Source organism: Phallusia mammillata, chromosome 7 (assembly GCF_965637545.1).
Source record: "Phallusia mammillata chromosome 7, kaPhaMamm4.hap1.1, whole genome shotgun sequence".
Classification (NCBI taxonomy): Eukaryota; Metazoa; Chordata; class Ascidiacea; order Phlebobranchia; family Ascidiidae; genus Phallusia; species Phallusia mammillata.
The window spans coordinates 5297532-5323660 of record NC_137258.1 but is presented as its reverse complement, the minus strand read 5'-3'; the positions used below and the strand labels follow the sequence as shown (position 1 = coordinate 5323660).

Below are 26129 nucleotides of genomic sequence, written 5' to 3'. Positions count from 1 at the left end.
TCTTTTCTACGTCAGAAAATTGCACTCCTTTTGGTCATTTCTGCTTTTCCGCTAATATTTAACGCTTTAAATTTCGGGAATACCAAACCATTTTAGGACAAAACTTGTCTACGAAAAAGCTCCAGTATTAAAGCTATTGTTGAAACCAATTGGCTTTTAATGTGTGTACAACATGTCTCAACTGAAAAACTAAAGGATATTTCAAAGTTCATGCGAGCTTGCGGCTGCAATTTTAAATTACAAAATCTTCCTTTTTTGCAAAACGCGTGATTTTAAAAGCGCGCTTTGTCTTTGGTCATGGTTGAATCACTCTTACCACACCTGCAAGTCTGTGTTGTTTAACTATAAGATGAATAGAAGAAAAAAAAACTTTTTTGAAAGAACAAATTTCTCAAGCGCATTTGTTGGTAAAATGCGCTGTATTAGCGTTATTCGATATTGCCGCGGGGCCAAATTTTGTGTCTATTTTGGTCGAACGTACTTTCCAACGTTTCTCCCTTTCAAGTCGGTAGCTTCAGGGCTCTGCAAATCTAAATCGTTTTGATATCTCAAACCTGTTTAAAAAAATTACTGAATGAAACCACGGCATTGATCGTTTTTGGAAATGTACCACAGACGTATATCTTTTTGTACAATTCGCTATATCAAAAAAAATTCAATCCACACCCTTCTTTCTGATTTCCGTAATACACTTGACAGTTATAACAACAACTAAATCCGCAACTTATCAAAAGCGTCCTATTTTGTTCCAACAAACCGCTTTAATCTTACGCTCGCATCACTTAAACCAGGCTGTTCGTTTTGCCTTTCGTTTCAGACATACATTTTTAGCACGTGTCATTTCGTTACATTAATTTACATTAAACCATGGAATCGAAAGTCAGATTTAATCTTGTCACAAGCTGTTCGTGATCAACTATCGTTAAGTTACAATCAATTAGCCGGACATGACGCAAAAGCGTGTCTTGGTGCGGTTGCTCTTTGAAGCAAACTGTGTGTACATTATGGCAAAGAGAGCATGAAGCTTCTTTTAGTCGTGTCTTGTACGCTACAATATCACAGGATACAGTTGTGTCCATCAGTGATATCTACAATCGGTTGGTAACTTTTATTATTCATTGAACCACTGAGTAGAATGCCTGGCAAAACACTAAAATGTTTTAAAACACTCCTGGCGTTTGTGTAGGCCAGAGGTGGGGAACCTGCGGCCTTCGATGTCAAAATCTCTTTAAATACATTGATATAGCACTTGAACTGTATCAGCCGCAAAGAAATGCTTTTTTTATTCACCTTTATTTCCTTTCTTATATTGCCATTTGATTGGCTCTATCTGTTTTCACACTAGTTATTTTCGTGGGACTACTATAAAAGCTTGTGACTCAACAATCTTACTTATGTGACAATTAACCAATTGTTTGCGCATAATTCGTTTTTTAGATTTGTCTCTGATGTGCGTCAAAAATCGAATCTGTAGGTAACATAAATCCTGAATGTTGTAGTGGAAATACAGTGAGAAATTTATTTTGGTATAACATTGCATTCAGCTTGGACCGTGCTATTCGGAAAGATTGCAAAACAACCATCATGTAAACAAAAATATATATCATTGACACATAGTAGAAAGCCTGACAAAACATTAAAATTTTTTAACACAATCCTAGCGTTTGTGTAGGCAATCCTCTTTTTGATGCGCCTAATGCACATAAAATTCAGCGCTCGTGGCATCACGTGTGTAATGAATAACAGCTTTTTAGCCTTTATCCTCCACCATGCTATTGTTGACATTTTTAGCGGAAACAATATGCTGCGATGTTTCGTGCACATATTGTTGTGTATATTTTCCTAATTGCGGCTTTAAACAAATAAACCTTGCATCTAATATCCAAGACTTTATTGGTTCTGTTTTTGCATCCTTTCAGCTTTTGAGCTTTTCCTGTTTGGACACACTTTTACAATGGATGTTTATTGCATTTGCACTGGATTTTTGCACTTGGATGACAAATTGGCACGATGTTCAACAGTACCAGTACCAGAAAACATACAGATGATATACTATTCTAAATGCAACGTTAATTACACGAATGTGGCATTCACAGGCGAAGCAAATGTACAACATTATGTATCACTTCAAACATCCAAATCTACATTAACGCACAGAAAATTACTTTATTATATCAGTTGGTTAGTGCATGCGGAACAATACAACTTTTATCGGGAGGCACCTTGGAAGGCATTACACGACGGACAATGATGTGTGGTCACATACATACTGTCCATTACAAACGGGATCCAAACACAAAGAATTCCTCCAAGAAAGCATAGCACAGCTGCTAGGACCCATGCTTCGCCCTTCAACGAACTTGTGGTCCGTGTAACGATGTTCTGGTGGCAGTTGGTGCAGATAACATTAGCCGGTTGCTTGCCAAAGAATGTTGGTACCGATTGAACCACTACTGTGTTATGGGCGACCCCCGGCTGAACCACTACAGGTTGGGGATTTGCAACGTTGGTTGTTACTGTGTAAGCAGGGGGCGGATGTGGCGGGTGTTGAGGAACCTGTGCATACTGAGTGGTTGTATGAGTTTGGGTAACAGTAGCTGACATTTTTTACTGCAAAACCTGTAACAATACAAAAAAATACATTACAAACATGACAATGGGTTGGGAACAACCCATAAAATCGCAGTACAAATGCAAAACTTCTATAAAAATGCCGAACTTGTGCGTTCTAAACTGGAACCTGCGCATTAGACTTAATGCGGGCAAGCTTTTGTCTATATTGTGCCTTGGTTTCACACTACTATTCCACATAAATTGGCTCAAAAATGCATTCCAATGTCTGCTGAATGGCTATCGCACGCAGGCTGTTTTACATTCTACCTTTTTATCCAGCATCTCTCTCGCTTGAGAGAGTTTTAACAAAACTTTCACTGCATAAACATAACCAACTTTTAAAATTAGACCTAAAACACAAGAGTATAAACATCATCTATTTGTTTTCATTTCAAGGATGCGTTATACAATTCTCTGTATCTCAAACTACACAAGTATTCTGCGGTTATACAGAATCATTACACGAACTATGTGCGCCATAGTTATTTCAGTCCCACAGTCGCCAGTAAAAGCACGCAGAAGAACCGAAAACACATCATAGCCCGTTTCTCCCTGACGTCTGCCTTCCAGCTATCACAAAGCGGAAACTTTCGGGAATTGCTGTCGTGATAAGCTATCTAACCGCAACAGTGATGTATAAGCCATTAGTGCATTATAAACATCTCTTGCATGTATGGTTTTTTTATGATGCAGTGTACTTTTCTCTACAACAGCGGTTTTGATAATAGCTGTTCTTTACATTAACATAATCCAAAAACTTTAAACTAAGAAGACTAATCCAAAAACCTTACACCAAACAACAATGTTGTATGACGTACTGTACAGTTACCGAAACCAACGTTTTCTTGCCTGTTTACCTACCCAATTGTGTTGCAACAAAATTGTAAGGCAACTCGCCAGGCTGTTTGTAACAAAAGCCTGACAAAAAAGGCATGAAAGTTTAATGGCGTGACATGAACTGCTACGAACCAGCGCGAACTGATAGCAAGGCGCAAGCAACAGGTTCGTTTTGTATCCGTGGTGTTGATAACATGTATACAGTCCTTTTTCGCAAAGGGCCGTGTTTGATCCCAAGCACTTTTAATGTAGTGATTTGGCATTAATTTTTCATGACTATTATAGCAAACCGTTTGGTGTTGTTTTCAAACACGATTTTCCTACGCTTAGGGTTTGGCCTTACAGCTAATGTTTTTTAGGGAAGTCCGGTTTAGTGCAATAGATTAAACTCAAATATTCAGCTTGTAAATAATCATACGAGTTTTTTACTACGGTCTTTTCCATGTTGTGTTTTTAATCGATCACTGTAAGTGAACACACCAGACATGCGGTCCACTGTTAAAATGTGGTTTTCAAAGACTTGTACTCCAGCGTCCGCTTGTGGTTGTGTTTTTAATGCTAGACTATTCAAAAGCTGCAACCGCTAATTTGGATTTTTGCTCATACAGGTTTCCTGCTTATATTTTGGGACCATTGATATGAGGTTTTGCTTTAACCATACATTTTTGGGACCACCGATTTTGTGTTTTTTGTAAACCTTTTACCCAGGATTGCCATGCCGCCCTAATTTTTCCTGCTACCAGTAAAAGTAGACCTAAGCTTTTGTGACGCCCACGAAGGATTTTCTATGAACAATGAGTTGCTGGGACAAAATGTTTATGGCAAAAAAATATGGCATGTAATATGTCATGACAAAGATTTGTTCGTTCTGTTTTGTTTAAAATTAGTTTTTCAGTTGTTCTTATTTGGAGGTCCATGTCGATGGCAACCCTGATTATACCGGTAAAGGCAATGTTTGATAAATGATAAATGTTTGATGAATGGTAGAATTTTTCTCTTTTTAATACATAGAGTACATACGTGCTGGCTCACTAAATACACTTCTTCAACAAGAAAATCACAAACTTGATTTTAGTCTGTCAAGTTCGTGAATAAGCCAACAAGCCAGTGTTAGCTTCCTTGCTTGTACATGTTACTTTACACCCCTACACCATCATGAAAAAGTGTCAGAAAAGTCTGAAGGACACATTTATTTTCAGTATTTTGACATACACGAAAATAAATGCTTATTTCTACTTTAAACAGCTTAACTCGTCATAGCACACTGACAGTTTGTTATTTCATTGAAATAACGCAAAATGTACAGAAGCAAAAACTACTTTTAATGCAGAAACCTTAATAGTTGGATCTGCCTTGAATAGTGTTGCAAGACGGGCACTGATGTGTAACAGTGTAGAAACTATCCATCACGAATGGGATCCAGACACACAGAAGCCCACCTAAGAGACACAAAACCGCTGCCAGTATCCAAGCTTCTGCCTTCAAAGATCGAGTGGTTCTTGTCATGACCTGGTTGTGACACGCAGAGCATACGATAGTGGTTGGTTGGTTGCCAAGGAAAGTTGGTGCTGATTGGACGAATACTGTGTTTTGTTGAACTCCAGGCTGTAGTGTAACTGGTACAGGGGGCTGGGAAATGTTGGTGGTAACGGAGTAGGATGGAGGTTCTTGTTTTGAAGGTGAAGACCCAGTTTCGCTGTTAGGTCCTAGTGGAGCTACCGTCGCAGACATAGTGTATCTGTCTAGTTTTTAGATAAGCTTTAAAATAATACTGATTTTTGTGCGATGCTCTTCAAAAATTCTGCAAATTAATGGCAAAATGTTTTTTAAATCATGCTTTCAAAAGTCCGTTTTCATTGCTTTTAGATTCTCCAAAGTGGAAGGTTTTAAAAATATCCTTAAATTTGAACTCACACAGTCTTTACCTACATTGTTTCTGTCTTAAAAAATACACACTAGTGTTGCTATAAACATTTTAAATCAAGTGGGTAATATTGCGTACAGCTAAACAAAAACAATCCAATGCTAAACATAGCAATCAATACAATTTCAAAATTCGTAAAAATAAGCAGAGCAAAAAAAGAAATCTATCTTATCTGTTCGTTCACATCACATGCACTATACAGAGCCTCGACTATCTGCTTGTAAAGTCAGTCACACTTCCTGCTACCCTGTGTAACTAACGTACTATTGGGCGGTTAACGAAAGTAAACTTTCGCCCCATTGAGTCTTTCACTAAGCGAAGTATATCACAATGGACTTTTTTGTTTTCTTTTCTTTCACTATGGAGCTATTGCTTGTAGTCGGGGAAACTCAATACAATCAGTTTGATTTAATATTGTTTGGTCAAAAGTTTTCGCCAGAGATGTTAGTAAATGCTTTGTTTGGCAAACGTGTTAACAATTGTTGGTCTTATCATTTGTGCAAAAACGTTTGCAATGCAATGTAATTAAGTCGCTAATTCGCTATGCTACTTTTGAAGTGGTGTCCGTGTATGGTGTTCCCCAACCAAGATTTTTTTGCGTGAATGTTGCCGAAACGCAGTGTGTTGTTGAAGCGATTTCACAAAAAAATAATATGACTGTGCTCTGTATTGTAGCAGCAAAACATTTTTTGATGAGTAAAAAACTTGTAAATGGCCGTCCCCGTACCGTGTTAGTTTTGCAACAGCATAGTGATACACAGCCTGGTGTTTTAAGTAACTAACGTTTTATGTCAGAATAAGTGATTTGTGTGCAAAATACGGAATAAATATAATACCAAAAGGTGTTCGCGTCTCAGAAATGCCGTCGCGTACCACCGGTTGGGAAACACTGCGTTGTTTGATTTATGCTTTGATTCTTGCGTCGGAAATCCCTAGTTTAGGTTCTAGGATGATAAAATGTAATACCGAACACAATGTCATTACTAAAATGCTAAGAAAAGTGGATTTTGTTAACCGCATGTGGTTCTTAAGCTTCTGGGCCGCGGAGTCTTTCAATAACGATTTGCTTCAGGATCGGCCTGTACGCTACGCTGCGCTTCCACGACAAACAAACTTAGCCATTGACTAGAAGTTCTTTTCATGCCCATACAGCATTTACACCCGGTTTATCTTCAGCAGTATCGTACCAACGTAACTTAATCTGTTTTTATTGTTCTCGGTGCTCATATGTTCTCAAATCCCAGCGACAACTGACAAGGATGGCTTGAATTGTACAACTGCAAACACACAGCAACTGCTGTGTTGCAAATTCTAGTGAGTTTTAAAAATGGCTTTTTGCACTACACACACATAAAGTAGTAAAACAGTAAAGTAGTAAAAAGATAACAAAAATGTTTATGTGTTGATTAATGTAGGATGTTTGAGTTGGGAACGCATCACACAACTGGCAAAAACGACATAAAATCCTACATGGCTATTCCGGAAAAGCCGAAAGTAGCCTAAGCACAAAAACTAAATGCATACTTCTACCATTTGTACACCCTTAGATGCTCCTACTTTACGTTGTGCCTTGAAAAGTGTTACACGACGGACAATGGTGAGTAGTCTCGTACATACTGTCCATTACAAACGGGATCCAAACACATAAAATACCTCCAAGACAACACAACACTAAAGCCAATAACCAAGCTTCACCCTTAAGAGATCTGGTGGTTCTTGTAACCACGTTCTGGTGACAGTTGTTGCAGAGTATATTGGACGGTCCTTTACCAAGCCTTCCTGCTGATTGCACCACAACTGTGTTGGTTGATGTCATTACCGGTTGCATAGCCACTGGTTGGGCTTGGGTATAGGTGGTATGAACTATTGGCTGGTTTGTTGGCTGATATGGTGGTGGTGCTTCCATTCCATACTGGGCTGGTGCGATTGTTGCAGCCATGATGTATAATATGATAAGCAGAATTTTTACTGCCTATATAAGATGCGGATGTCTGATGATCAAACAATAAACAGTTAACTTTGTTTTGATTGTGGTATTTGAGTATTTTTAATGCGCATGTAAAAAAAACAGTGCACCTTTACAATGGCTTGAAGTTATTACGGTTGTGGTTTGGCTGTATAAACACGCTCTAGGAAAGTGCGAGTTTTCAAATGACTGGTGATATGCAATACTCTTTTGACAAAATTAGACAAACCATTAGCTTTACTTTGCGTTTTACCCTCTTGTTTTTTCTACAAGATCCTGATGCTTTGCGCTAGAGTGCTTTACCCAGGTTTATTACCTGCTGATCAAACCCAAAGTCTGGTATATCTTTCCTGGATTGCAAAGTTTTTTTTGGCAAGACCATATATGCTAAAACATTTGTTCATTGCACTGTGGATATACTTTCCTCGTATGTGTACATTAATTGAATCTGTGGGTTGTTCTGCCTGGCATCATTACAATTCAGTTTCTATTAATTTTGGAGAGAGTTACGGACCAACACTGTTTTTGCTGTTTCATTTCTTACTCCACTTAGAAGTTCAATGCTTCGCTGAAGCCTGTTGTGAAATTGCACTGAAGCATTCAACTTAAACGTGTCACCTTACTTATGATGAACGTTGCTGCAGTAAATTCTGTGGTGCTGCTTATCAATACGATATTATGCAATCCTTAGTAGCTGTTCGCTTATGTTGATTTCCTAGCTTGCTGTTGGCACGACAAATTCTTAAGCTTAAGGCACGCTAAAACATAGCATTAGCAACTTCCAGACAGCGCTATGTTTCTTTTGTCCAGAACACGCCTGTAGATTATTCCACCGACACCAGATACAGCGAACAATGAAACGGTATGTTGATTCCTGAATGTTGCCACCTGTCTTTGTTTCTCCGGCCCAACTTGGACAACTTATTACCAAACTCCGCTTTAAAAAAAATATTTGCCAATGTATTTTATTACATTTAAAATAGCATCCAAAGGCATCACGTCTGGTACCGTTATAAAATGGCAACACTCCATTAACGCTACCAAATTTATTTATAAAAAACAATGCATGCAAATGCACCACATACCAAAGATGATTATGAGGAGGAACACTGTAACCACCGAAGAATTTATTTTGAGCAATAGCCTTTCTTGTGCATTTTCGGCATATTTTAGCTGTAATTTCATTTTCGGTGTCGTTTTAGCTGGAATTGTTTTAGACAAAGTGACAGTTTAGTCCGTCGACATGCAATACGAAACATGAAAGAAAAATAAACGTATGTGTAAGCGGTACAAATAAACATAACATGGCGACAAAAGCAGCCCAAAGCGGTCCAGAGTTTCAGCCTATTTACATCCTGCTATTGTCGCCGGGCGGACCGATTTACAAGTTTAACGTGTTTGTCTCTGGTAAGCTGTGCACAAGGGGCAGTGGTGAACGGTAACATACATACTGTCCATCACAAACCGGGTCCAAAAACAGAAAACCCCTCCAATGCAAAACAAGAGACAAGCCCACAACCAAGCATCTTGTTTAAATCTTGTACAGGTTATTGTCAATTTTACAAAAAAGTGTTCATTTTCTTTAACTTGGTAATCTTGCAAAAAACCTTTGTCGTTTTGCCAGTACAAATGATCTATCGAAAACCACTAGACAATTAGAAAATAAGGGAACTCTTTGCCAATAATGTGATATCAAATGACGCCGTACGGTCGTTTTACCGTGTGTAACTACAATGGCAAATTAGCCATTGACTAGGAATTCTTTTCATGCCCATACAGCATTTACACCCGGTTTATTTTCAGCAGTACCGTACCAACGTAACTTAATCTGTTTTTATTGTTCTCGGTGCTCATATGTTCATAAAGCCCAGCGACAACTAACAAAGATGGCTTGAATTGCACAACTACAAATACATACAGCAACTGTTGTGTTACAAATTCCCGTAAGTTTTGCAAATTGCTTTTTGCACTACACACATAACAGTAAAGCTGCTAAAGGATAACAAAATGTTTACATTTTGACTTGGACTTAATGTAGGATGTTTGAGTTGGGAACGCATCACACAACTGCCACAAAGTACATAAAATCATACAAGATCATTCCCCAGTACAAAACACTTAGCGAGACGGACGTGGCTATTCCGAAAATGCCAAAAGTAGCCTAGGCGCAAAAACTAAAGGCGCATTACTTCTACTATTTGTATACCCTTAGATGTTCCTGCTTTAAGTTGTGCCTTGAAAAGCGTTACACGACGGACAATGGTGAGTAGTCTCATACATACTGTCCATTACAAACGGGATCCAAACACATAAAATACCTCCAAGACAACACAACACTAAAGCCAATAACCAAGCTTCACCCTTAAGAGATCTGGTGGTTCTTGTAACCACGTTCTGGTGACAACTGTTGCAGAGTATATTGGACGGTCCTTTACCAAGCCTTCCTGCTGATTGGACCACAACTGTGTTGGTTGATGTCATTACCGGTTGCATAACCATGGGCTGGGGTTGGGTATAGGTGGTTTGAAGCATCTGCTTGTCTGGTGGCTGGTATGGTGGTGGTGCTTCCATTCCATACTGGGTTGGTGTGATTGTTGCAGCCATGACGTATGATATAACAAGCAGAAAATTTACTGGCTATGTAAGATGCGCATACCTCAAAATAACCAGTTACATTTATTAGGATTATGGTTGCAGAAACACAGTTAAATACCATTGATGTATTGGCGGATTTTGAAAACAGTTTAATTTTTAGGCCATTGTGAGCCAGTTTCCTCTGTGGTGTATGCCCAGTCTTGGCATCGCACAGAATAGGTGAGGCACTGGTATTTACCCTGTTGCTCCCAACAAAACGGAGTGTCGTTGGATGGCTACACTAGCCAATACGGCCGGTTTGATTTTTGCTTAATACTTAAACTTGTAGTTACTTTATACTCTCACTAGCCTATTAAATTTAATAGTATTATAGATTTTCTGTCACCACTTTTACTGTGTTTATATCTGCACTGTCAAATGAACATGTATTTGGTTTGCTGGCACCTTTTACAATGGCTTCAATTTATTAGGGTTGTGGTTTAGATGTATAAACACGCACTAGGAAAGTGCCCTTTTTTTAACTGACTGTTGAAATGCAATACTCTGTTGACTGTGTATGAACTTTCCTCGTATATGAACATCAGTTGAATTCGTGAGTGGTTCTGCCTGACATCATTACAATTCAGTTTCTATTAATGTCGGAGAGAGCCACAGACCAACCCTATGCTTGCTGTTTCATTTCTTACTTTATTAGACGTTCAATGCTTCGCTGAGGCCTTTTTGAAATTGCAGTGAAGCATTCATCTTAAACGCGTCACCTGTAGTTTATGATAAACGTTGACGCAGTAAATTCTGTCCTGCTGCTTATTGATACGATATTGTGCAATCTTTAGTAGCTGTTTGTCATATTCATTTCCTAAGTTCCTATTGGCACGACGAACTGTTAAGCTATAGTTACGCTAAAATTTTCCAGGACCTTTGCAACGACGAAATTTTATTAGGGTTGTCTGGCTGTAAAATAGCGTATTTGGAAACTACCTTTTTTTAAATGACTGTTGAAATGAAATGCTGTGTTGACACAGGTAGTCAAACAGTTGCGCACAAAATCCTGATTCTTTACGTTCAAATGCTTGATAGTGCTTTACCAGGTTCCATTAACTGTTGCTCAAACGCAAGATCTGCTATCTGTTTTCCTGAATGCAAAGCATTAAGATGTTTTGACAAGAATATTAGTTCATTGTGCTCTTGGTTTCCTTTCCTAACACATGAACATCAGATGGATTTGTGGGTTGTATTGTCTGACACTATACTAATTGAGTTTTTATTAAGAGCTACGGACCAACCCTATGCTTGCGGTGTCAATTCTTTCTTCACTTATACGCTTAATGCTTCGCTGGGGTCCGTGTGCAACTGCACTGAAGCTTAGGCGTGTCACCTAACTTGTGATAAACGTTCCTGCAGTAAATTCTGTCGTGCTGCTTACTGATACAACATTATGCCATCTTTAGTAGCTGTTTGCTCATGTTAATTTCCTAAGTTGCTCTTGGCACGACAAACTGTTAAGCTATAGGCACCAAAAAACACAGAATTTGCTACTCCCAGACAGTGCTGTGTTTCTTTTGTCCGGGACAAGCCTGTAGATCAGGGATTCTTAAACTTTTTCGGCCGTGCCCCACTGGACACTATTTATTTATTCTCACGCCCCCCTAAAAAACGTTAGCACTGATGATGCTTGTCTTGTTTTTTTGAAAACAACATACATCGTAGGTCCGCCTTAAACTACTGTCAAGTTAGTTCCAATCGTTAGAAAAAGCCATTTCAACACTGATAAGTTGCAAAAAAAGCGCGCGCACAGAGCCACGGTGCCAGTATTCTTGTAAACTACGCATATGTTGCCCAGAAAATGTTGATTCACTCAAAGCCAAGGCAATCTCTAATGCGAAATTGCGAACGAATAAAAAATGTGCAGCCGACTGTATAGTACAGGGGTCACCAAACTACGGCCCGCGATCCCATTTTTTAGGTTTGCCAAAACGTATTGATAACTTTGTTACTGTCAAAAATTAATCTACTCCTTACAAAAGTTTACTGTTACGACATGTAAAATTAATATTACCGACTTTTATAGGATTGCAACGCCCAGGATTGATCCAAAGCCAGTTTATTACGTCACAGACAAAACAAAAAGTGTTAATTGTGCGCAAACAATTGCCTTATTGTGTTACTTGTGACATAATATAAACATTCCTTGTAAGATGAGACTAACTATACAATTTAACAGTTTTTAAATAGATTTTTAAAAAGACCAAAAAAAAAAATCTTGGCGCCCCTATAAAAATAGTCTCGTGTGCTAAGCTTGAGAAGACGGCACTAGGGCATGTAAACTATGCGGCACGCGCGAACGTATCCGGCCCGCAGTGTAGAAAAGTTATGTTAGTACAACTGGACATCCATTTCAGAGTAATGAAGCGTTTACTTTAAACAAAAAGTTCGAAATCAGTGCCGACATAATTCCAATGCATTAATTTACAATTGTTTGCAAGTGAAAACTTTGCAGCCAGATTGTGCTGCGCCCCCCTTGCGAACCCTTCACGCCCCCCTAGGGGGGCGCGCCCCCCAGTTTAAGAACCCCTGCTGTAGATTATTCCGACGACACCAGATACAGCAAACAATGAAACGGTCTGTTTTGTAATTCCCTTATGTTGCTGAGTCCACCTTTTTAGTTTCTCCGGTCCAACTTGGACAACTTATTACTAAACGCCGCGTTTTAAAAACTTTTTTGCCAATGTATTTTATTACATTTAAAGTTTATACATCACGTCTGGTACCGTTATAAAAATGGCAACACTCCATTGACACTACTAATTTTTTTTAAAGGCAATCAAATGCACCACATACCAAAGACGATTATGATAGAGCACACTGTACCCCCGAACAATTTTGGGCAATATATAGTCTGCATTTTCGGCATCGTTTCAGCTGCAATTTCATTATCGGTGTCTTTTTAGCTGGAATTGTTTTAGATAACGTGAGAGTTTAGTCCACCGATAGGTAGGCTAATACGGAAAAAGAAACTTATGTACAAGCGGTACAAATAAACGTAACACAACGACAAAAGCTGCCCAAGGCGGTCCCAAAGTTTCAGCCTATTTACATCCTTCTATTGTCGCCAGTCGTATTGGTTTACAAGTTTAACGTGTTTGTCCCTGGTAAGCTGTGCACATGGGACAGCGGTGAACGGTAACATACATGCTGTCCATCACAAACGGGATCCAAAAACAGAAAACCCCTCCAATGCAAAACAAGAGACAAACCCACAACCAAGCATCTTGTTTAAATTTTGTAGAAGTTGTTGTCATAACCTCGTTATTACAACTGTTGCAAGTCAGGTTGACTGAATCGGGCCCAAACGGCAAAGATTCTGCATAGCGAATTACTATGGTTCTTTCCACCGCTGTTTCAGGTACAACAAACTCGCTTAAACTAGGAACAAGTTGAGCCTGAACCGGCGCCTGGTATGTTTCTGGTGATTTTGCCTCATATGGCGGCGGCGGCGGCATCATTTTCTCACTATCCATTTTTCGCCTTATGTTGATTTAAAATTTTGTTGATGATGCCTAATGCTGAAAATGCAGAACACTCCGTTACAAAAAGTGGTTATTTTTATCAACTGGTTGATCTTACAAAAAAAGGTCTTTTCATTAACTGGAAGAACCTGCGTCGTTTAGCAAGTGTCAAGTTATGTATTGAAAAACAGTAGACAAGTAAAAAAGGAGACTGGTTGCCCACAATGTGTTTGCGAAATGACGCTGTTTTGTCGTTGTACCGTGTGTATCGACAATCTACCCAGGCTTTTGGCATCCTTTAGCCTATTCAATATTTAAGGTTTTAGAGTCAATGAAGTCAGATAATCAAGTTTTGAACCTATAGCCTTGGTAAAAAATGCCTAGGGGTTAATCCTATAGGCAAGGATAATGTTTATTTTGCCAAAGGAAAGGGTTTTTTTCGACCCCGTTGTCGCTCTTAAATTTTGTGGTGCTTTCCGCGGAACACGGCCCTTCTTTTCTTCATTCATCCTTACCCAGCATTTGTCAGCATAACATGGATTCAGTCAAGCGTTACTAGCCTCGCTTAAGCTTGATTAGAACTCCGTAAACCTGACCTTAAAAAGTGTTTTTATGGATAATTGGCTCTAGGACAACAAAGTTGTCAAGTTTGGGCCCTTCTAGTTGGTAATGAAGCATAAAGGTGACAAACTTGTTCCATTTCCTAAACTCTTTAGTACAAAATCTTCTGAACTAAAGAAAATATTAAAATTTGTCTACTCTCGCCTCAACATGCTTTAAAGATCTGCATTTTTTGTTTCCCTGCTGTTTTCGTGGTATACATGCATCTTGTCGGAACTCTGTACACCCTTTACTATCCTGTGGTATTAAATTTAACCTACCGTAATCACAGTGTTATAGGCGCTTGGACAAAGAACTGTGCTGTTTCCCACTGTTGACTCGACTGTTTATTGCCTTTTCGATCATCTACTAATTTTTTTTCTTTTATAAGCCTCAATTGTTTGGAAAGCAAGGTTATAGTTAATTATTGACCACGCTAAGACTGGCTCTCGATCGTATCAGAATAAACCTAAAACGCGATAAACCAAACCCAGCATGTAGTGATAAATTTTGTTTGTCAAACAAATGCTTTGATAACGTAGTATATTTCTGATACAAAAGAATTCGTTGGCTTGTTGAGGTATAATACACTGGTTGTATTGATGGCGGTTGCGCAGTTTGTACATGAACATCTTGTATTAAAATTGTTAAGTACCGAGAAATCACCATGTAGTTCGGGCAAAGTGTGCATTTAAAAAGGAAATAGGAAGAAGAATTAAAATCATATATATGAGCGCATTTAAGGCATACGCCAGAAAAAAGTTAGGCATAAAAATGGCGAATCAAAACAATTTTGTAGCGCACTAGGCTATAAAGTGAACAAAAATGACACGGTCGATTGGTTCGAGCTCAGGGGCTCTGTTTATCGCGTCGTTGGTTTAAACGCGTCTGAGACTTTCAGTTGTGTCGTTTGTTAAAAAAATAAAGTAATAATATCAATCCTAGCAATTATGACAAAAATATGTATTATGCGCTGCTTCGATCTTTACTTCGTAGATTTCCCGTGAGTAATATACATTGCGGCAACTGTGACAATTGTACATGAAAGACAACATAAAACCAGGGAAAAAATTTAATACAAAGTGCATGAAGAAGCGACACATATAAACAATGCATCGCAGTTAACTTGCAATCTATATACACAGTTATTTTCAGTCTCCAGACAGGTCAGGTTACAAGTTTAGCTTGTTTCTCCTTGGTAAGCATTGCATAACGGGCAGCGATGATATGTAATGTACATGCTGTCCACCACACAAGGAATCCAACAACAGAAAAGCCCTCCCACACAACACAAGAGTAAAACTAATAACCAAGCTTCACCCTTCAAACTGGATGTGGTCTTTGTCATAACATCTTGATGACAGCTGCTGCAAGTTAGGTTGATTGGGTTTGGACCAAAAGGTGCAGCCGGTTGTTGTATTACAATGGTTCTTTCGATGATTTGTGGTGCTTGTACCTCACTTGGATATGGAGCAGAAGGCATTTGGGCCAGTTTTGGTAGTGACGCTGCTGCCTCGTATGGCGGTGGCAAAATCATTCTTTCACTTTCCATTTGGTTTTCTTCTGGCCTTGTTAATATCATTTGTTGACTCTCCATTTTGCTTTGCCCAGAAGTTGGCTATAGTTTATGTGCTAATGCTAAAACCTAAATGTACTTTTTATTCACTCTTTATGACTATTGCTGTAAATACAAATCTGTTGGTTTTTACCTGTTTTCTGTAACTAGAAGTCATAACAAAACTGCTTTGGGTAAAAAGCATGATTTTATGACATATAGTTTGCATTCCGTATTCTGTTGGTCCGCGTATTCTAAAACAAAAATTGTGTGCAATTTCTTTCTGGTTTTACCAATTCCAAGTAAGTATAGAAACCAAGTTGTACGTTTTGTTGAATAAAACGTTTTACCAGTGTTGCTGCGTTATCCAAAACATAAGCGACAATTGCTGATTGGAGTGGATCAGCTGCACAACTAAACTTAAGGACAAAAACAACAAAACTGCATGCCTAATTAGGCGATGGAAGTCGCCACGCCTTTAACTACACATTCTCGTAACATTGACAGTGTAAACTAAAACAATTAGTAAACACTTGCAAAGAGGAACAATGTCACTATAGTATGAGTACACTCAACCTTGGCGACACCAAAAAAAATCCGCTACCTTAACTTAACCCTTACCATTAATTGAGTTTCAGAAGCCGTCTATAGCGTTCATTAACACTAAAGGTGTTGGAAAATAATGTCATAAAACTTTAGTCCATTGCCTTAGGTTTACCTGGCCCTATCCAACAGTACCTTGTTTGCAGGGTGTTGGATTTCACCTGTCGGGCTGTTGAAAGCTGGGACAAAGCAGGGTGGAATGTAAAGGCTCCGTACTTTGCTATGCCACGCTTCTGGATCTTTTCTCTCTAACGGTCCCCACTTCATAAATGGTTAAAAAAGTTTTCTTTTATACAGTCGCTATTGTGTTCTTAAGTAGAACTTTGCATGCAAGTTTTGGAAAACGGAACTTACCATGAACTACCAAAAATTTCCAGTAATTGTTCGAACTTGACTGTTCATCATTTTGCGAAAATATTAGCCTATACGTGGGATGCGTTTATGATATATATTTTACTCGGCGTCAAAATACCCAACTGGATTTTGCATCACTCTAATACGTTAAGTTTCTGGCTTTTAATATTTTTTTAGCTAGAGCCATCAATATAAAACCAATCCTAGGGTTTAAAACTTTTTTGTCAATGTATTTCATTACATTTAAATTCGCCAGCATCCTTTGTTTTGCAATGAAAGGTCATTTTAAAGCACGCCTTGAACGGTTAACAGCCTTTTGACAACTTTTTGCCTATTCAATATTCAAGGTTTATTTACTGGATTCAAGTAGTCAGGTTAGGTATGACTTTTAAGCAGTTAATCCTATAGGCAAGGACAATGTCAAATTTGTAGAAAGAAAGAAGTGTTTCGACCCCGTAGTCGCTCTTACATTTTGTGGTGCTTTCCGCGGGATACGTCCTTTTTTCCATTTATTCTCACCTGGTAGCTGTCAGCATAACATGGATTCAGTCAAGCATTACTTGGCCCTGCTCAAGCTTGATTAGAACTCCGTAAACTTGGCTTTAAACAGTTTTTTCATGGATAATTAAATCTAGAGCAACAAATTGTCAAGGCTTTGACCTTCTACTTGATAATGAAAACTAACATTTTTTGTGATTATACTCTTCTCATTTTTTACGTTAACAAAAACCAGTGAAAACACTGGTCCGCTATGCTTTTTTTCTATCTAAGACCGAAAATCTGGTCGAACTGTGTCCTTCGTATTGGATTGGTTCTAATTCTTTACTGTGTGTTTTTTGAAAAAAAAAATGTTAAAATTTGTTTGCTCTCGCCTTAGCATGGTCTAAAGCAGGGGTCTGCAAATAGTGGGTCGCGACCCAAATTTGGGTGGCGAGACCTTGCAGTCTGGGTCGCAAACAATTTTAAATTTTCCATCAATATGAGCATCGCATCTACAGCTATTAAAGAACTTCGGCTTTTTTCAACCTTTTAATTAATTTTTACATTGTTACATACGTATGACTACGTAACTGTTGCATACAGTCTATGTCAGTGGTTCCCAACCTATGGGTCGCGACCCAAAGTTGGGTCGCCTGAACATTCTGTTGGGTCGCTTGTTTTAGTGACAATTACAGCATCTACTTTTGGACGCCTCGTAGCGTTACTTTTATATTACCCAGGGCTTTAAATTGTTGCCCAATAATAACTTCATCACAACTTGTCGTGATAATGGTTAAAACTGTTTGTGACGTCATAAAGTGATGTGTTAGCTCACAGTAGAGCGTTGTCTGGCAAATAATGCCTCGATTCAGCTCCAAGTTCGGAAGAAATGGAAATGTTTGGTCGTAAAAAAACAACAGCGTTTGTTCGTTATAAGGTTATTGATTTGCTAAACTGGCGTAGTAATTTTCAAAAAACTTTCCTATCTTACGGACAAAAATACAACTAAAATAGCATATCCATGGGTCGCGAGAAACCACAAAACTAAATTTTGGTAAGTATTTGGGTCGCGTTAAAAAAAGGTTGGGAACCACTGGTCTATGTAAAAATGCAATAAGTTAAGCACACCTGTGGAAGCATGCAGTTCTCATTTGTTAGAATAAATACGTTCGTTTACCTACTGTTTTATGTGAAAATATGAATTGGCAATAGCATAATACTAGTCTTAATATTGATATTTAGTTGTTTAGTATTTTCCACAAACTTACATGCTGACAAAATGCTTGGGTCGCGAGAATTTAGAGCAATTTTTTTATGGTCGCGTCAAAAAGTATTTGCGGACCCCTGGTTACTTTACATTTTTCGTTACTAACATGTGTTGAAGACACGGCGATAACTATACACGACAGAACACATAAATGAAGTCAAAAATGAAAACAAAATGCATGTACAGTCGCCACATCTAAACATCTCCTCATGGCAGTTGTTTGAATTGCAACCTATATACACAGACACCTCAGTTTTCAGACAGGCCAGGTTACAAGTTTAACGTTTAACGTGTCCTCCTTGGTAAGCTTTGCATAACGGGCAGTAATGGGTTGTGATATACATGCTGTCTATACACAAAGGAATCCAACAACAGACAATCCCTCCGAACAAACAGAAGAGAAACATCAATAAAAAGGCGTCACCCTTTAAGTTGGATGTAGTCCTTGTCATAACGTCTTGGTGACATTTATTGCAAGTTAGGTTGACGGGATGACGACCAAAAGCTACAGGCTGGGCGGGCTGTTGTATTACTATGATTCCTTCAGAGATTGGCTGTGCTTGTACCTCATTTGAATATGGAGCTGAAGAAATTTGAATCATTTTCGGTTGTTGTGAGGCCGCTGACTCGTATGGCGGTGGCAAAATCATTCTTTCACTTTTCATTTGGTTTTCCAGCGTTTGGTTTTCTTGGCGTTGTCGAGATCATTCCTTGACGTTCCATTTTGTTTTGCCCACAAATTGACTATGGATTATATCTAAATGCCAAAACCTTTTTTGTCCACGTATTCTAAACTGACAATCGTGTCTAGCGTTATTCTTGCGGAACAAAGTTGTGCGTTTTGATAATTAAATCGTTTTGTCATCATCGCTGCATTATTTAAACAAAAGCGACAGTTATTGCTTTGAGCAGATCAGGTCCACAAGTAAACAAATTTCTAGGCCTAATGGGCCGATGGGAACCGTTATAACTTTAACTACACATTCTCGCATTTAATTAACACTTTCAAAAAGAAACAAGGTCACTGGTATGAGTAGGCTACTGTCGACACCAAAAGAATTCCGAGAGCTTAACTTCGATTAACTCTAACTTTAAATTGATATTCAGACCAATCTGCATTTCAAATAAAACCCAATTTTCTTTCTTTTGTGATTAACACAAACTTTTTACAACATAATGTCATAAACTTTAGTATGTTGCCTTAGATTTGTCTATGCTGCACTTGTTTCTGTAGCATTCTGGTTTTGTGTTAGGCTTGACAAAAACGGACTGTTCTGGCCATATCCAACAGTATAATGTTTGTGGGGTGTTGGATTTCATCTGTCGAACTGTTATGAAAGTTCGGACAAAGAACAGTGGAATGTAAGGGTTTCGTGTTTTGTTATGTCACTCTTCCGGGTCTCAAAAGTGCCCTCTTAATTGGTGGTCTGGATAAGTTAAAAAAGGAAATTGGTTGGCAACAATGTGTTTCTAAAACGACGCCTTATTGTCGTTTTACCGTGCGTATTAACAACGCAAAATACTTGTTATTTGGTTTTACATATTGATTTTACTCAAAATGTTTGTTTGTTTTTTCTTTGTTTTTCTTCTCCCCAAAGTTTGCCGACTGGTTTTTCCATCAAATCCTTGATGGATTTGGATTAAATTTACACATATGGTAGATGTAGTTATGTAGATGTGCATCCCACTTTGTTTTTGCTGATAACCCCAGTATTTCCCCCGCTAGCCCCCTAAAATGGTTTTTCCCCCGAAGTTTGTCTGACTCGTTTTGCCATCAAATTATTGATGGGTGTGGCTGAAACTTATACAGATGGTAGATGTAGTTATGTATATGTGCATCCCACTTTGTTTGTCTGGATAACCCCAGTATTTACCCCGCTAGCCCCCCTAAAATGGGTATTTTCCCCCGAAGTTTGTCCGACTCGTTTTTCTATCAAATGTGTGATGGATTCGGCTGAAATTTACACAGATGGTAGATGTAGTTATGTAGATGTGCATCCCACTTTGTTTTTGTTGATAACCCCAGTATTTACCCCGCTAGCTCCCTAAAATGTTTTCCCACGAAGTTTGTCTGACTCGTTTTGCCATCAAATGCTTGATGGATGTGGCTGAAACTTATACAGATGGTAGATGTAGTTATGTAGATGTGCATCCCACTTTGTTTGTCCGGATACCCTTGTATTTACCCCACTAAGCCCCTAAAAGGGGTGAGTTTGTAAACAATGTCGGAATTGGCTAAAATTTGGATAGCTTGTAAAGTATGCGAATTATCGTTATTGCTCCATTGCAGTTCGGGGCTTGTTAACAGCCCTTTGACGTCAGAAACATTAACGGTTGTTGCTCAAAACACCTCTAGTGGTTAAAATTTTAAACGTTGGCAGATTGGACTAAAATTTTGCAGTACTATTGATTGAGTCATTGTGGTTTCCTACTTTTAAGTTTGTGTGTGTTGAACCTCCATTAGTTATCCTACTAGCCCCCTAAAATGAGTTTTTTAATTTAAATAGTTTTTACTCCATATAGCATATTTAGATATGCACAGTACCAATCACTGTGTTTGTCTTCACAATACCAAACTTACTCATTGTTATCTATTGAAATGCATTATCTACAATTTTGCATGTGTGGGGACCCATGAGTTTTTGCTTGCAGAAACAACCAAGGTTATAAAAGACGATGGCTAATATGGGACCCAATACAAAATAAGCAAAGGAAATATATTTATGTTTTAAAACAGATCATAGTGTATGTGCAAGGGCAATATGTGCTAAGCCACCCTTCTAGTTATTTAAGACTCTTCACACTTACACAGCTTTTTGGCAACATGAAGTTAGATATGACTGTCAAGCGGTTAATCCGATAGGCAAGACACTGTTGAATTTGTCAAAAGAACGAGTGACAAGAAGTGTTTTTCCCCGTAGCCGCTTTTAAATTCTGTGGTGCTTTCCGCAGGTTACGGCCCCTTTTTCTCCATGTATCCTCACTTGGTAGCTGTCAGCATAACATGGATTCAGTCAAGCGTTTCTTGGCTCTGCACAAGCTTGATCAGAACTCCGTTAACTTGGCTTCAAAACGTGTTTTGCATGGATAATTAAATCTAGGGCAATAAGTTGTCTAGGCTGCGGCCACCGACTTGGCCATTAAGCTTAAGTTGACAAATTAGTCCCATTTTCTAAACTGTTTTTAGATTTTTAGTAACAAATTCGAGAAGAACATTTTTTTGTAATTATACTCTTCTTATTTTTATGTTAATAAAACCCGGTAAAAACACTGGTCCGCTATGCATTTTCTCTATCTAAGACTGTTGCAAAAAACACAAGTTTTATGCAACGTTTAGTTAAAGAAGGAAATGCGCGATCTGACTCCAAAAATAAGAACTCTAAAGACTCCTGACTGATAACAACTAGAGCGTTAAACAAGGTTTATTAAACAATATATGAAGCGACAACAAACGTATAATGTTGGCGATAACTTCGTTTAATCTAAAGTAAGTAAGTAAGTGAGTGTTTCGGTTAGTTAGTTCTTTCCTAGATTAGCAAACGCGAATATATAGTGAAATGACAACGCATGTTTGTAGCTCGGAGCGAAGGTGGTGTCGCTCCGAAACAAAGGAAATAATTATTGTGCAACGAAGGCGGCTACAAGAAACAGTTTACGATTGTGTAAGTGCTAGGGCGTGTTGTTTTAGAAAACGGGACATCTAAGACCGCTACACTTTAAAGGAAAGACAAAATTGCTTTGACGTGTAAGATGTGCCGCTAAAATAAAAATAGACAAAAAATACGCATTGCTACAAGACCTTGTTGACATGCGTCTGGTCAAAATTGTGCCATATTTGTATTGGGATTGGTTGTATTCTTTTACTGTGTTTTTAGCCAACGTTTTACCAAAAAACTGAAACCTGTGGTAATATACACTAAAAAAAACGTATTGACATAGCATGGTCTATAGATCTCCAGCTTTTCGTTTCCTTTTTTGTTTAAGATTTCTCGCTGGTAATATGCCCTGAAGACACGATTATACACGACAGACAAAATAAAATAGAGTCCAAAAATGAAAACAAGATGCGTACAGTCGCCACATACAAACATCTCCTCATGGCAGTTGTTTGAATTGCAACTTATATACACAGTTATCTTCAGTTACATATAGGCCAGGTTACAAGATTATCGTGTTTCTCCTTGGTAAGCTTTGCATAACGGGCAGCGATGGGTTGTGATATACATGCTTTCTGTACACAAAGGAATCCAACAACAGACAATCCCTCCCACGAAACGGAAAAGAAACATCAATAAAAAGGCTTCACCCTTTAAGTTGGATGTAGTCCTTGTCATAACGTCTTGGTGACATTTATTGCAAGTTAGGTTGACGGGACGACGACCAAAAGGTACAGGTTGGGCGGGTTGTTGTATTACTATGGTTTCTTCGGAGATTGGCTGTGCTTGTACCTCATTTGGAAATGGAGCTGAAGAAATTTGGATCATTTTCGGTTGCTGTGATGCTACTGCCTTGTATGGCGGTGGCAAAATCATTCTTTCACTTTCAATTTGGTTTTCTTGTGGCGTTGTCGAGATCATTTCTTGACGTTCCATCTTGTTTTGCCCAGAAATTGACTAAATTTGGACGCTTAATTAGGCGATTAAAGCCGTTATTACCTCACCTACACATTCTCGTATTGAGTTAACACTTACAGAGAAACAACGACACTGGTATGAGTACTGTCGACACCTAAAGAATTCCAAAAGCTAAACTTCGAATAACTCAAAAAAAATTAAATTGATATTTAGACCAAACAGCGCTTCAATTAAAAAAAAATCTTTTTTTGCTATTAACATAAGCTGTTTTTTTATAATGCCTTAGCTTTGCCTATGCTGCACTTGTTTCTTTAGCATTCCGGTTTTCTGCTAGGCTTGGCAAAAACGGACTGTTCTGGCCATATCCAACAATATAATGTTTGTAGGGTGTTAAATTTCACCTGTCGAGCTGTTATGAAAGTTCGGACAAAGAACTGTGGAATGTAAGGGTTTCGTGTCTTGTCACGTCACTCTTCCGGGTCTTAGCAGTGCCCTCTTTTAGTTGGTCAAGTAAATATTCAATCGCTATTGTGTTCTAAACTAGAGCTTTTCATGTAAGTTTTGCAAAACAAAACTTTCTGTCTACAGTTAATTTCCAAAAAAATTCCACAGTTGTTCGAAATTTTTACTGCCAAACATTTTGCGAAAATAGACCTATTGCTTAGGATGTGTTTGTAATGTATGTTTCACACAGAAATAGAAGACCTAACTAGATTTCGCTTTGTCCGAATGCTTGAGTACGAATGTGAGTTTTTTGGCTTGAACTAAAATAAAAAATTCACTTCATTCCCCATTTATTTCAAAATTGGTTTACAATTTACGATTTCAAAAATTGTGATGGCGAAATCAAACTGACAGGAAATAGCGATAATTGACAAATATGACGTTTGGGTTAAGTTCAAAACAATGTGCATCTATGGTCTATGCTTTAAACGCCTCTAAAACCTGTTGGTTACAAAAATGTGTTCGTATAACGCCAGCGTTAATCCAAAGAAAATTATGACCAACAAAATATATTTTGCGCTGCTCCGTTTTAAGTTTACACCCAGAGGGAAAAGTTAATCGTTATTGGCCTTTGTTTAAAACATGCTGGCAATAAAATACCTGTAAGCAGAATTAGGCAAGAAAAAAAATTAAACGAAATGTATCTACAAACGACACATTCAAACATTAATTCACTTGTCAGTTGCTTGGCAACCTGTTCCAGTAATTTTTAAAATTTTAACGTGTTTGTCCCTGATAAGCATTGCACAGACGGCAGTGATGGATTGTGATATACATGCTGTCCATAATGAACGGGATCCAAAAACAACAGATGGGCCCGAAACAACACAGGATACAAACCAATACCCACGCTTCACCTCTCAATCTGGAGGTGGTCCTTGTCATTACATTTCGATGACATTTGTTGCAAATTAGGTTAACTGGGTTTGGACCAAATGCATAAAGCGGTTCGGGTTGTTGTATCAATGTGTTTCTTTCAATGGTTGACTGGGCTTGTACCTCGCTTGGTTGTGGAGCAGATGGGACTTGGACCAGTTTCGGTTGTGACGTTGCCGCCTCATATGTCGGTGGCATCATGCTTTCACTTTCCTTCGAGCTTTTCGGCTCCTTGTTTTTCTGTGATACTGGTGAAACCGTTTTTTGACTCTCCATATAGTTTTGTCTTGAAGTTCGCTAGATTTTTAATTTAATGTTGAAACCGGTCGGTTTTACTTTTTTCTTTTTAATCCTAAAGCCGAAAATGCAGATCAGTTTGCATTTAAGAAACATTTTATAAATTGTTTTTAAACGTTTTCCAAAGCTGCAAGACTTAACCGAATCGCTTTGGCTATTTTTTTATCGACAGCCAAACCGGGTTCTAACAATTGCTTTCGGATCTTCATTAACAAACTTAAAACTAGTATATCTGATACTTCGAAGACATTTTTTTCATTTTCTCATTCTTGTGGCTTAATTTAAAACTTAGGCGACAGAAACTAGTTTTGAGCAGATCAGCTAATCAAATAACCTGAAGGTGAACGAACGACAAAACTGCAATTGAGCGATGGACAACTTTTACCGAACACATCTCGTTTATTTAACACTGTCGCGATCAATACGTTATATTTGTTATGAGTTCATTTTTAAATTTGGTTTAAACCAGCCTAATAGTTAGCACTACTACTGACACTCCAGGTTTAAACCTTTCCCAGGCTTTATAAACCCACAAATGTAGTCGGCCAAATAAAATGTAAACACAGGTATTGTTTGTTTATGACATATGTGGGTTTACTTACACAAAAACAGTTTGATTAAACCTATTGACGTTGCTGATTTCGTTTGATTTCCATTGTGTCGCAATCTGTTTCGCTTTTATATTGTAAAATCGATAAGAGTGTGAACAGGAAATGCTGCACTATACCAGTGTAGAGTGCATTTACTTTAGCTCTGTTGCATCATTTTGTCCGTTTTGGTAGCACTCAAACTTTTTAGCTATACATCATTGCGAAAACATGCCTAGGAGACGTGAAAAAATATTCCATGCAGTATTAAATTACCGTAGTAGATTTGTTTTTGCCCTTATGTCTAAAAGTTTTAGCGTTAGTTTGTAACCGTAAGTAAACAAATAATCCACTATATTTATTTAAATTAAAAGTTGACACCTATACTTTTCCTTTGTAAGTCAAAAACAAAGTCAAAATGCACGATGTGTAAATTGTAAACAAAAGATTCACATTTGGACATCAAAAGTCAGGGCTACTCAAATAGCGGACCGCGGTTCATATCCGGACCTTTGGGACGTTGAATGTGGACCTCGACCGGCTTATGATCGCGGCCACATACGCTATATTGTGTTAAATTCTTGATCGTTGCTACTTAGCGACAGTTAACTCGAGTCCGCATAGCGATTCTCGGATTACTCCGAGGAGCCTAGATTATTTCCAAAATCTTTAAAGTTCCGATTGTGCAACTTTGTGACTATAAAATGTTCCTTTATTCCACTGCACTATTAACAAAACGGCGATTGTTTGCGCACAATTGTATCAATGACGTAATAAGCTGTATTTTGTATGTCGTTGTTGTGCCTTATGCTGCCTTTATAAATCTAACGTATTGTCTTGCGAATATCAGCTAGTAATTTAGTCTCATTTGTATCACACGATAGCCATAAGGATTGCCTATCCTGAAGTAAAGTACAACGCCACTGCATTTTAAATAATTAGAAATATACTTAGCAAAAGAATAGTTAAAGAATTGAGCATTCGCATAGAG

At 38.2% G+C, this 26129-nt stretch overlaps 5 protein-coding genes and 1 long non-coding RNA gene across 6 annotated transcripts; all 6 read right to left on the bottom strand.

The window, feature by feature from the left end:
- Positions 1-1947: 1947 nt before the first annotated feature.
- LOC145238370 (lipopolysaccharide-induced tumor necrosis factor-alpha factor homolog) lies at positions 1948-3511 on the bottom strand. Its single transcript, XM_080101514.1, has one exon. It carries the CDS (start codon positions 2602-2604, stop codon positions 2209-2211), a length of 396 nt encoding a protein of 131 aa, XP_079957640.1. The 5' UTR covers positions 2605-3511; the 3' UTR covers positions 1948-2208.
- Positions 3512-4785: 1274 nt separating this feature from the next.
- On the bottom strand, positions 4786-5181 carry LOC145237774 (lipopolysaccharide-induced tumor necrosis factor-alpha factor homolog). Its single transcript, XM_080100756.1, has one exon. It carries the CDS (start codon positions 5179-5181, stop codon positions 4786-4788), a length of 396 nt encoding a protein of 131 aa, XP_079956882.1.
- Positions 5182-6932: 1751 nt separating this feature from the next.
- Positions 6933-7313, bottom strand: LOC145237773 (lipopolysaccharide-induced tumor necrosis factor-alpha factor homolog). The gene has a single exon (XM_080100754.1). It carries the CDS (start codon positions 7311-7313, stop codon positions 6933-6935), a length of 381 nt encoding a protein of 126 aa, XP_079956880.1.
- A 2250-nt stretch (positions 7314-9563) lies between these two features.
- Positions 9564-9944, bottom strand: LOC145237772 (lipopolysaccharide-induced tumor necrosis factor-alpha factor homolog). Its single transcript, XM_080100753.1, has one exon. The coding sequence runs from the start codon at positions 9942-9944 to the stop codon at positions 9564-9566; it is 381 nt and encodes a 126-aa protein (XP_079956879.1).
- Positions 9945-15221: 5277 nt separating this feature from the next.
- On the bottom strand, positions 15222-15638 carry LOC145237771 (lipopolysaccharide-induced tumor necrosis factor-alpha factor homolog). Its single transcript, XM_080100752.1, has one exon. It carries the CDS (start codon positions 15636-15638, stop codon positions 15222-15224), a length of 417 nt encoding a protein of 138 aa, XP_079956878.1.
- A 2518-nt stretch (positions 15639-18156) lies between these two features.
- LOC145239446 (uncharacterized) lies at positions 18157-22451 on the bottom strand. Its single transcript, XR_013862312.1, has 2 exons — positions 21109-22451; positions 18157-19057 (listed from the first exon to the last, which is right to left on the bottom strand). It is a non-coding gene; the product is annotated as an uncharacterized LOC145239446 (long non-coding RNA).
- Between the last annotated feature and the right edge of the window lie 3678 nt (positions 22452-26129).

What these genes read in the sequence shown, in the direction of transcription:
- LOC145238370 (XM_080101514.1), bottom strand. Translation starts at nt 2,604, where the DNA reads ATGTCAGCTACTGTTACCCAAACTCATACAACCACTCAGTATGCACAG.
- LOC145237774 (XM_080100756.1), bottom strand. Translation starts at nt 5,181, where the DNA reads ATGTCTGCGACGGTAGCTCCACTAGGACCTAACAGCGAAACTGGGTCT.
- LOC145237773 (XM_080100754.1), bottom strand. Translation starts at nt 7,313, where the DNA reads ATGGCTGCAACAATCGCACCAGCCCAGTATGGAATGGAAGCACCACCA.
- LOC145237771 (XM_080100752.1), bottom strand. Translation starts at nt 15,638, where the DNA reads ATGGAGAGTCAACAAATGATATTAACAAGGCCAGAAGAAAACCAAATG.
- LOC145237772 (XM_080100753.1), bottom strand. Translation starts at nt 9,944, where the DNA reads ATGGCTGCAACAATCACACCAACCCAGTATGGAATGGAAGCACCACCA.